The 12,330-nt window shown below is 38.2% G+C and overlaps 1 protein-coding gene across 1 annotated transcript in view; it reads left to right on the top strand.

Annotated features, from left to right (window-relative positions):
• The window catches only part of ADGRV1 (adhesion G protein-coupled receptor V1), a 393,877-nt gene that overhangs the window by 66,490 nt on the left and 315,057 nt on the right, over nucleotides 1-12,330 (top strand). The window contains exons 23-26 of the mRNA XM_089779321.1: nucleotides 2,740-2,916; nucleotides 5,968-6,148; nucleotides 7,191-7,393; nucleotides 10,169-10,298. Of these exons, the coding sequence (XP_089635447.1) occupies nucleotides 2,740-2,916; nucleotides 5,968-6,148; nucleotides 7,191-7,393; nucleotides 10,169-10,298 (691 nt within the window). The remainder of the gene's footprint in view (nucleotides 1-2,739; nucleotides 2,917-5,967; nucleotides 6,149-7,190; nucleotides 7,394-10,168; nucleotides 10,299-12,330) is intronic.

The following is a 12,330-nucleotide window of genomic DNA, read 5'->3' as shown; positions in this document are numbered from 1 at the left end:
TTCAATGAATGGGAAAAAAATCACATGATTTTAAAATCTAGTGAACCACACATTTGTCATATTATGTACTTTCTTGCTGGAGAATGGAATTCATACTTATGACTTTTAAGGAACTATTCTTAAAAATTCATAATATTTCTGTTTAGAAAATAAATCAGCCTCTATTTACCAGAATAGTCATTACAGCATGAATTAATGACCATGACAATAACTCATTCTTCATTCATGTTTTTGAGACTAAGTTTGTGGTAACTAACCCGTCCTTTCTTTCTTGGGTGATATATATTCTAATGCTTTATTTACTTCTCAATGTGATATCCAGGATGACAGTGATTGTTGCAACTCTTGCAGTTTTATTACAGTGTTGTGATATTTGATGTTTTTCTGAAATCCCCGGCTCCTGGAGTGAAGTAAAATTTGTTATTAACAAAATCTTATGATTTGTAATTCAATCTCATGACTTTGGGGTGGGAAGCTCACAATTTTTGATCACTGGCTTGGCAGTAAAGCAGACATGCTTGGCTCTATCCTCCTTTGCCTCCCCTTTCTGTGTATCTATCCATGTTTCTTCTTAGTATTCTCTTCAGCTTACATCTGAGTAAACATCATCCAGCAGACCCTGGAGAAGAGTACCAGCTTCCCATAGGATTGCTAAGGAGAGTGATAGCTTGCTGTGGCATGGGCAAGAAATGAACTGAGTATCTACAAAACTGTAACAAAGTTCTGTCAAAATCACAAGTAAAAAACCAGAGATGCTAAGGCTTTTTTCCTGCAATCTCTTTTCATTTGAGTAGCTAAAGGTTACACGCCACAGTGGCTTTTGTTTGTGTCTCTTCTCCTGAACCTTTCATAAATACTTGCTTTACATCTTTTTTACCCCTGCTTATTGACAAGATCGTCATTATTTTCTAATTGCCTGTTCACTGAAGACAGTGAAATGACTAGATCAAACTGTAGATATGTTATCCAAGATTTCTAAACATCAGTGATCCAGATTGTGTTGTTACTACTTACTCTCAGTAGTCCCATTGAATCAGGCTTTTAGTGCTCTTTCCCAAGCTTAACTTCAAAGAATTTACCAAACAGCTGAAATATTATGTAGTATAGACCTTAATAAATCCTCACAGCAGGGAAGAACTTATCCCATATTCTGTTTAAAATATAGACTATTAGCCAGTAATTAACGTACTGAAAAACTTTGCCATACATTTAAAAATGTACGTATTATCATGATCATCCACTTTGATCTAATATTTTAAATGTGTTTGTCTTTCCACAATTTTTTTAAATCTGTTTTTCACTGGTTTATAGCGCAAAAATGGGAAACTAAAAACATCATGGCCTTACTTTTGGAATCTCTTATGACCTTTTTTTGTATAGCATCTCTGTTTGAAGCTTTGATGTTGTGCTTGGAGGACAATCTTGGTTTGAGTGAAAGCAGTTTGCAATTTGGACTCTGTTTTTTAAGTGCCTGCCATATGCTGTGATAATAGATTCCTTCAAGTCCAAATGCCATTGATACAATCTCATGCCACACACCATCACCCAAGCATGACACAAAATTAAAAATTAATAGAAAAATTTAACTGTTCACTACCCATCTAACATTTATTTCAGCAGGGAAGCTATCGCTAACGATTATGTGGCGAAAGTCTCAGGAGGTAGCCGTGTTAGTCTGTAACTGAAAAAACTTAAAAAACAATGAATGGTCCTGAAGAGACTAACAAATAATGTAGATAGTAGCATGAGCTTTTGTGAGTACAATCCACTTTTTCAGATGAATGGAGCAAGGGTTCCAGAGGTACAAATAAAATACACCATATATAGGTTTAACATGACTTATATACATATCTGTCTAATAGTGAACTAAGTTATGCTCAATTAACACTAAAAATTATCATACAGCATATAGAACATATTGCTGTTATTTATCTTAAAACATTTTAAAAGTATGGTTGTTTAATTATTTTCTATCATATACAATTGCAATTATTGTCTGAGAGATGTACGGGCAGTGCCAGTAAATATTCTCTGAATTTTAAAATATTTTATTCGTATATAGAATGCTGTGGTGCAGATGGATTTTTTTCATAATTTTCCTGTATGATGTTTGAGATGTTAAAGTAAGAAAAATGTTCTCTGTTTAGCTTAAGTAATGTTTCTAATTTTTGGAGATAGTCCAAACTATTTTAAAGACTAAAATGCTAAAGTAAATAAGAATTCATGAATATTGAATAGTATTTTTTTCTTAAGTGTTGTAGGGATGTGAAGTACTAGTCGCTCCGCCCCTCCTTGTTGCCCCTGTCAGAAAGAGGAGGGGGTACTTCAAAGTGACAGCACCACGTGGAGCCCAGTATCGCTGGGGACTCCCCCGCTGACTGTAGGCTCCGTGAGGCGCTGCTGCTTTGATACGCTGTGTGGACAGAGCTTGGAGTCAGTAGGGGCGTCCCCAGCTGATCCCAAGTGCCACTCAGAGCTTTCGCCTTTGAAGTGCAGCATCACTCTCTAGGGCTGTTGCTACATTTTAAAAACGAAGGTGCCCTATCGACTAATCGAATAGTTGATGCAAAATGCATCGACTATTTGATGAATCAGTTACTCGCAATTTTAACATCCCTAAAGTGTTGAGAGAGATCTTTAATTGCAGTAACAGGAGAACTGTTTTCTTGAAGACCTGATTATACTTAAAGGATCACTTGTATATTGATTCACATTGTTATCAATCTTATTTGTTTTCAGACTTCTGATGAAGGTTCCACTATATCGTGTGTTGTCGAGCGTACTCGGGGAGCTCTGGATTATGTGTATATATATTATGTTATCTCTCAGATAGATTCCACCAGCATTAATTACTCTGTTGCTGATTTTGCAAATACTAGTGGAACTATCACGTTCCTTCCTTGGCAGCGATCAGAGGTAAACCTGATCTTATTAAAGTTAATCATCGGCTCTGTGCATTTCTCCTGGAAAATACCTTCCTGGTGTGCTTTACTGGTTCTCATAGTAGGAAATGTTTCCTTCAGACAATTGTTACGGAACTTTATTGCATCTATCACTCCTTATAACTAAAAATGAAGTAACAGATGTATAGCTTCTATACATACATATAGATATTATATATTTCTGAGTTTACAAAAATTTAAGTATAGATGGACTTGAAATAAAACTGACACTAAACACCATTGAAATTGAAGGGAGTTTAGGTCCAAGACTGAACTTTGAGTCAATCTTATCTTTATATAAAAAGCTATTAATTATCAATTCATTTTTTAAAATTAGTAGCAGTCAAATCACAGTTGCCTAGATCAAGTGTTTGTGCCATCTGTTGCTCACATTATTCCCCCTGTGAGTTTGTGTATTGTGTTGTGAGAAGTTGTACGTATATTTGAGGAATAGGTAAAGGATTAAGATAGGGTATGGCTTTTGGGTATCTAATTTATCTATCTACACACACACACACACACACACACACACACACACACACACACACACATACATTTATGAATGTTATTTGTGTTACTTCTGGTAAAATACAATGATATACACTTTGGAAATTCTTCTGTCTACCCAAGTAGCTACACTAAAGTCTGTCTCAGAGGGGTAGCTGCGTTAGTCTGTATCTGCAAAAACGAGAAGTCCTGTGACACCTTAAAAACTAACAGATTTATTTGGGCATAAGCTTTGGTGGGTAAAACACACTTCTCATCTTATGAAGTGGTTCTTATCTATGAAAGATTATGTCCAGATATATCTGTTAGTCTTTAAGGTGATACAGGACTCATTGTGGTTAATGAAGTCTGTGTAAGGGACTGAGCCAGACCCATTGAAGCCAATGGAAATAAGCTATGGTGACTTTCTTTGTCTGCAAAAGCGACGAGGAGTCCTGTGGCACCTTATAGACTAACTGAAGTGTAGGAGCATAAGCTTTCGTGGGCAAAGACCCACTTTGTCAGATGCATGTAGTCTACATGCATCTGACGAAGTGGGTCTTTGCCCACGAAAGCTTATGCTCCTACACTTCAGTTAGTCTATAAGGTGCCACAGGACTCCTCGTCGCTTTTGCAGATTCAGACTAACACGGCTACCCCTCTGATACTTTCTTTGTCTGGCTGTACCAAAAGGACAGGAGACATTTGATGTGGTTTTAATTAGGCTGAAACTTTATTACTGGATATCTGGGACTAGCTGGCAGATGAAAGTGCACAGTACAGGTAACTCCATGTCTATTCCATAATTGCTCAGGATACTTCTGGCTAGCTCCCCATCTTTTTCCATACAGGTCCACTAAGCCAGTCTATTGCTGGGACCTTCCTTCTACACCGCCCCTCAAGGAGGTTTAAAGTGAGCTGTCAGGAAAGGGGATTGGTTCTCTGCCATACCAATCATAAGTGCTCCCATTTCTTTAATGAACACATCTTTTTTTTTAAAGTCCTTTCCCAAGCCATTTGTCCTGTGTACCTTCTTTATGATGTACCCACTGGACCTCTACCCCACACATACATAATGAGCTGCATCATGCAGCCTACAGCCCTTGAATCCATGGAGGCAAAAAACTTCCAACTCCACATAGATCAATTTGGTGGTAAGGGAAAATGTTCTTTGTCCCCCCCTCCCCTAAAGAATGGGAGGCTAGGAGCAATGCCCACCTTAGCTCTTGACCAAGTCTGGTATTTTACCAACTAAGGAGGAGACAGGGTAAGTGCTGCCTCAGCCTGTTTCATGTAAAAGGGGGCTTCATGCACAAGGGTACTCCTTTTAGAGCTGTTCACCCATTCAGTTCCCAGGGGAATGAGTCAGTGTCACCAGGATGGCCCCTCATTCCCTTTTTATAGCAGTTTTTCTTTTTTCCACCCATCCCAAGTCATAATGCACTGTTCCTTCCATTCAGCCAGCCATACAGTCTCCATCGCTTAAAGACATAGTGCAGTTGTTAGGACCTGAACCAAAACTCCACTAAGTAAATAGCTTACGTAACCAAAGGTAGAATTTGGCCCTCAGATTGTAATATCTGAAACCATTATGGCACTATTCAGATCCCTTTCTATTCTATTTCATTCATTGTCGAGACACTTTGTACAATATAGAAATTTGAAGTAATTCCAATAATTTATGAACAGTAATATGCAGTAATTGTGCAAATCTCTGTTGTGTTGTTGTGGGTCTATTTTGTTAGTGAACTGCAATCCCAAATGTAATGTTGTTGCAGCAACCTGGTTTGCTTGTAGTCTGAACTGGATTTAAATTGAGCTAGCAGATATAAGATATTGATCCATTAATCACTATATCTAATGTGAACTGTAGCTTCTTGGAGATGTTGGGATCTGTCAAGCATTTACTTTCAGTGTGCACAAAATAAATTAGTTATTTTAAAATATCAGAATAAATATCTGTTTGCTTGGTTTCTGAGTATTTTAATCTGTCTCCCTACCCCCCCCCCCCCAGAATAAAAAGGAAATGACAAAATTGTAAAGCCATATAAGTATATGCACATAGAAACCAGCTTCTTGTGATATTTTTAAATAATTAAATCCTATACAGTCAATCTGATGACTGCTGTTGATCTGCCTGTAAAATATTGGTGACATTTTCAAATATGCCTAATGGGAGCACCAGATTTTTTAAAAGAAGTATTTAAATAAGAAGTTATTTTTGAAAATAGAATTTAAGGTACCAAGTCAGGTGGTCACTTCTAAAAATTGTGCCCTATATTATTTCTGAAATGCTTGTGTCTTTTTTGTATGCAATTATTGTAAGAGTTTTACTATAAAATATTAGGTTGATTTACCTAAACATCGTGAATATTGTATACATCTTTTTAAAAGCTTCCATAGAAGATAAAACTAGATAAATTTAAGCATCCAGTACAATTTTGAATAACAGTTAGCAAAAATCTCATTGTAATGCAATTTTGACCCTTGGTATCCTAGTATATTTGTTTAACTTCTGGGTTGATTCTTCCTCCTTTAGGTCTTAAACTTGCATGTTCTTGATGATGACATTCCTGAGCTTAATGAATATTTTCGTATAACATTAGTGTCTGCAGTTTCTGGAGATGAAAAACTAGGCTCAACTCCAACCAGTGGAGCAAGCATAGATCCAGAGATGGAAACTACTGATATCAGCATCAAAGCCAGTGACCATCCATATGGTAACAGTGGTGAAAATTACATTTTTTGTTTCAAATAGTTTTGTGGGCTTTAGTCTCAACAAATGAAGAAGTTGCTTAACCTTGACAGATGAGGACACAGTGTGTCTTTGTCAAATTGGTCTCTTACCAAAGCAATAATTCATTATTTATGTAGCCAAATGGAATGTTTTTAAACAGTGGGCCATGTCCACTCCAATGGAACATGGAAACTATCCGATACTATATACAGGCAACTTAGGATTCTTTTGAATGGTCGAGTCCTCAGCCTGTGTAGTTGATTCCTTTTAAAGCCATGTCAGCTCTCTTTCCTGTATAGGGGATGAGGTGTATATGGTCAGAACACATTATACTTCAGTGGGCCTCCCTGGCTTACTGGCCCCCACAGAGACGTTAGAATCTGATCCAAATTAGAGTTGCACTTGAGCTGTTTTGACTAGCCTCAGTGCCAGTTTAGCTCCCTGCCATCCCACAATTGGAGAGAAGGTGGATTAGTCATTTTTGCCGCATCCCTTCTGAACTCCTACACAGCTGAGGATTTAACCTAATGCTTGTACACATAAAATTGTAAAGTTGCATTCAGCAGATGAAGTTAGCAGTGCTGAAAAGATTAGTTAATATTAAGCAGGTGGATTGATGACGACAAACCTTGCTCAGCAATGTCCATATTTGTAGAGTGTCTTGAAGGACTGAGAAATTATTTTGCTAGAACATAACAGTGTAGCAGTTTGTTGAGGAAATTGCCCGAGTAAGTAAATTACTGTTGTTCAGAGCAAACTTTGTGATATACAGTGTTGCTTCTGGGAGGAGCTGAATACATTCTATTTACGTTGAGCACAGTTATTTTGTCAAGATTTACTTGTCTATATTGCATATTTTTGTCAATGGAGAGAGATGCTTAAAATTGCATGATTGGAGCCCATGTTTAAACATTCAGATGTTTAATTTCAGACCAGTATAATAATAATATCTCTTAAAACAAATGATAGAACAATTTTTCTAAGTGCATGTATAAATGTAAATTGTTGTTTCTTGCATTCCTCAGGTTTGCTGCAGTTCTCTGTAGGGTTGCCGCCTTTGCCCAATGATAAAATGATTCTCCCGGCAACCACAGTGCCCCATATTACTGTTAAGGAGGAAATTGGATGTATTAGATTACTGGTAGTTCGTGCACAGGGCCTTCTTGGATCCGTTATGGTGCAATACAAAACAGTGTCACTGACAGCGTTCAGTCCTGAAGACTATCAGGTAAGTGGCACAGTCTGAAATAGATGACTGATGCTTATTTGAGAATTCAGATAGACCTGTGTGTGTCAGATATTTTTTCCCCAATTTTCTTTTTGTTCAATGTTCAGAAGGTCTTACAAAACAAATCACTTCACAGTTCTCTCATTGGTCACATCATGAACATTGTGAATGCTCAACTTATAGCATGTTTTGTACAAAAAACAGCAACAGATATTGTGGTGTTATCATGGTCACATCGTCATTAATTTGTTTCTTGTATATGGAGCTTTGATTTTCCTGGAACTTTTCCTCAAACTCTCTGATTCTGTGACTTGTCTTCGATCAATGGGGTGTGTATTAAGGATGTTAAATAACAATTAATTTACTAGTCAGGTAATGGATGGAATTTCCATCGACTACTCAACTAGTCGATCAGTACTTCTGCATTCCTCCTTTGAAATGCACAAGAGCCGCCAGTGGGGGCTCTTGTGCATTTCCAAATTGGAGCTCGGTGTGCTCGGGGCCAGCAGGAAGTCCCGCTGACTCCAGGCTCCATGCCGGAGCTTCTGCTTTGAAATGTACTAGTTTCTTGTGCATTTCAAATTGGAAACACCTGCATGGAGCCCAGAGTCAGTGGGACTTCCTGCTGGCCCTGGGCTGCGTACAGCATGCCAGTCTTGAAATGTACAAGAATCACCAGCAGGAAGCGCCTGCATGGAGCTGACTCTGGGTTCTGCGGAAATGTTGCAGGGAGCCCAGGGTCAGCTAGGGAGTCCCCAGCTGATCCTGGGCTTCACATGATGCTGCTTCTTTGAAACTCTGCAGTGGCATTTCAAAGAAGCAGTGCCGCACAGCTGATCCCAGGCCCTTTGCGGCATTGCCCCTTTGAAATGCTGCCGCAGTGTTTCAAAGGGGCAGCAGTGAATGGAGCCCAGGTCAGCTCTGTGCGGCACTGCCACTTTGAATCACTGAGGCGGTGTTTCAAAGGGGCGGTGCCACATGGAGCCCGGGGTATGGGCACTGTGTGGTGCTGCCACTTTGAAGTACTCCTTCTTCCCCCCTCCCTTTGCTACTTCTATCTGATAGAGGCAGCAAAGTGTGGGGGGAATCAACTAGTTGACTCGACTATCCGATAAACATTTGTTTATCCAATAGTTGATTAGTCCTTAACATCCTTAGTGTGTATTTCACCAAAATGAATGTTGGTTATGTTGTATAGAGGCTAATTGCCTTCAGGATGTACTCAGTGCCTTCAGGCCTAGGAATAATAAATGTGAGACTAACATATATTTGAGTTATCCTTATGGAGCAGATGAATGTGCTGTTTGGGAATAATTGAGTGGCACTCTAAGGCAGGGGCAGGAAAAATATGACACAGGCTGATCTGGCCCACAAAACCACCAGATCCATCATGTGGCCAAGTGGGTATCTTGAGCAGGCTCCCTTTCATGCCACACAACACAGCCAGCTGTGGGGGCCATGTGCTCTCCACTTGTCATGTGTCCCAGGGTTGGGAGCTTTGTGTAGCCCCGCATCCCCAGCAGAGTCTCGCAGCTCCCATTGACCGTGCTGTGGCACAGGCAGTGTATGGAGGACCCCCCAAACGGCATGCGGCACAGAGAGCACATGGTCCCCACAGCTGGCTGCTTTGAGCAGTGTTCTGTGGCACGGCCAGCAGGGAGCCAGCTTTAGTGTCCTACTGGGCTGCTGGCCAGGAGCTGCCTAAAGTAAGCACATCATGGTCAGAGCCTGCACCCGGCACCCCATTCCCTCTCCCCCCCTCCAAAACCTCTGCACACCTGTTCCAGGTCACAATCTTCTCCCACCACATACACCACCTCCACAATCCTTCCTGAAGGTCAGAATCCTCTCCTGCATCCATATCCCCTCCCAGATCCTGTACTCCCCCTGGACCCTGCACCTCCTTCTATATGTACTTAGTGGAGGCATACAAACCCAGTGATGCTCACGGAACGTATTTGCTCTGCAGTTACGCTAAAGCTGTCATTCTATAGCCTGTTAGAACATTTATACAGGAGGTGGGAAACCCAAGTTCAAGACCCTGATCCAATGCTTGTTTTGTTATTTATAGATAAAGAGACTTATACTATAATATACCAGCACCCACTGGCTACTGCACTTTCCTGCACTTTCCTGAACCTAAGTTCAGATCTATTCTCCACAACGGGTGGGGACTGGGAAGAATGAACCCAGATCGTCTACTTCACAACTATGTGCTCTAATCAGTAGATTTAAAGTTAAAAGAAAGGCAGTACCACTACATTTTTCTCTTTCTTGAGCTGTCATTTTTTGCTTTTGTTAAAATGCTTGAAATTGAAATGAAAAATTGAGTCATGTTGAAACAAAGCTTTTCATTTTGGCACTTGTGAAACATTTCAGTTTTTGGTTTTGTTGAAACAGTTTCATGTTCTTGAGACAAATTTGCAAATAGTTTCAAGTTAGCAGAAACTGCATTTTGCCCAACTTTAGTTTACACAGGTAATGTTCCCATGTGAAAACCCAATATATGTGACTGTGTCTGGATTGACTTGACTGATTTGAACAAAACCAAATCTAGTTAGGTGCCCTCGACCATGAATATGAGTCTAACTCATTTTTGTATTGAAGGGGCAAGACACTTTTTGGTGCAACTTTAAGATGTGGACAGAGAGGAAAAATATAATTGGTTGTATAAATAGTAAAACTTTTCAGTAGCAGAATGGAAGTCTTTCTTGCTATAAGAAGTTTATAATGAATAGACTTGAACAAAAGTGTAAAGAACCTTTTATATTTCAGAGTATTGCTGGCATCTTGGAATTTCAGCCAGGAGAAAGATACAAGTATATTACTGTTAACATCACAGATAATTCTATCCCTGAACTGGAAAAAGCTTTCAAGGTTGAGCTACTGAACCCAGAGGGAGGAGGTAAGAGTCACACACATCAACTTGTTGCATCAATATGCACACCCTATTTTGGATGCTGAGGGCTTATAATACTTACAACCTGCTCAAAAGGTTAATCTTCCCTGGTTGGTAATATTTTTTTTTTAAAAAGAGAGATTTATGTTTAATCTTTTTTTAGAAAATCTTTGATTAATTCATTAATCATTGCAGGAAACAGCCATGCCTTGAAGAAACTTTTCTTGGTTGAATTGTGTTAAGCAACTGGATGGTTGCTGTGCATCAGGTCACCTAAATAACTGCCATTTATTTTCTTTCAATACAATATTTTTCTTGATAATAGGAATTAGAACAGTACAAAAATATTAATAGGTGCCTGAAAATTAATCCATCTCAGTTCAGCAGTTTAAAAATATATTTAAAATAACGTTAACCAAACAGAGACAAATTAATTCCTTCCATCACTTACTTGAAGTTAGGGAAATTACATGTGATTAATTTGGCCCAGAGTTTATTCAAATTGTTTATAGTAGTAAAGGCTATGTGGTTGGATTAAGGGGCTCTGCTGGTCTAGCTACTTGATGGACAGTTGTTCGATATACTGAAGGACCTGTGAGAAGCTCAGGGAAACTTGTAGTAGGAGGGAATTACTCAAATGAATTCCAAGTTCCTGTATGTCTCCACCTGATGCACCCAGAGCACCCGCAGACCTCCATTTCTAACACAGAAATGCAAAATTATGAAACGTTCAGTCAAAACCAGGGCTGTTGACTAATCACAGTTAACTTATATGATTAACTAAAACAATTGTGATTGCGAAGTGAAATGTATTAAATATTTTGTGTGTTTTTCTATCATTTCAATTATATTGATTGAAATTACAACACAGAATTCAAAGTATACAGTGCTCCCTGTATTCTTTTTATTACAAATAAAGAACAAAATAAATAATACTTTTCAGTTCACCTTATGCAAGTAAATACTGTAGTACAATCTCCTTATTGTGAAAATACAAATTACAGATGTAGGTTTTTTTTACATAATTCAACTCCTAAAGAAAACAATGTAAAACTTTACATCCTGTAAGTTTACTCAATCCTACTTCCTTTCAGCCAGTCACTAAGACAAACACATTTGTTTACATTTATGGAAGATGCTGCTGCCCTATTCTTATTTACAGTGTCACCTGAAAATAAGACCAGGTGTTTTGCATGGCACTTCTTTAGCTGCTGATGCTAGGTATTTATATACCAGATATGCTAAACATTCATATGCCTCTTCATACTTTGGCCTTTATTCCAGAGAAGTTACTTCCACATGCTGATGATGCTCATTAAAAAACGATGTATTAATTAAATTTGTGATTTGGGGGAGAATTGTATATCTTCTGTTTTGACTGCATTCTGCCATATATTTAATGTTTATAATAGTCTTGGATGATGGTCTAGTCTAGTGCATGTTTGTTTTAAGAACACTTTCACAACAGATTTGAGAGAGTGCAAAAATGCTACCAATGTGAGATTTCTAAAAAAAGCTATAGCACTCAACCTAAAGGTTAATAATCTGAAATGCCATCCAAAAACTTTCTGGTGCTTTCAGAAGTTTTACAAGAGCATTATCTCCTGCAAATTGCAACCATACTTGTTTGTCTGAGTGATTGCCTGAATAAGTAGATTTATAAGCTCTAAAGTTTTACATTGTTTTATTTTTTTAGTGCAATTATTTTTTGTATATAATTCTACATTTGTAAATTCTGCTTTCATGATAAACAGATAGTACTGCAGTACTGGTATGAGGTGAATTAAAAACACTACTTTTGTTTTTTACAATGCAAGTTTTTGTTATCAAATATAAAGTGAGCACTCTACATTTTATATTCTGTGTTGTAATTAAAAACAATATATTCCAAAATGTAGAAAGTAAAATATATTTAAATAAATGATATTCTGTTACTACTTAACAGTGCTATTAATTATGATTGATTTTTGTAAGTGCTTTACAGCCCTAATCAAAAACAAAAAAAATGTGGTTGAAATGATGCTCAGTGCTTTGGGAG

The sequence above is a fragment of the Pelodiscus sinensis genome, chromosome 6, assembly GCF_052426305.1.
Source record: "Pelodiscus sinensis isolate ZL-2025 chromosome 6, ASM5242630v1, whole genome shotgun sequence".
NCBI lineage: Eukaryota > Metazoa > Chordata > Testudines > Trionychidae > Pelodiscus > Pelodiscus sinensis.
The sequence above is the reverse complement of the archived record's forward strand: the minus strand, read 5'-3'. Positions and strand labels throughout refer to the sequence as shown.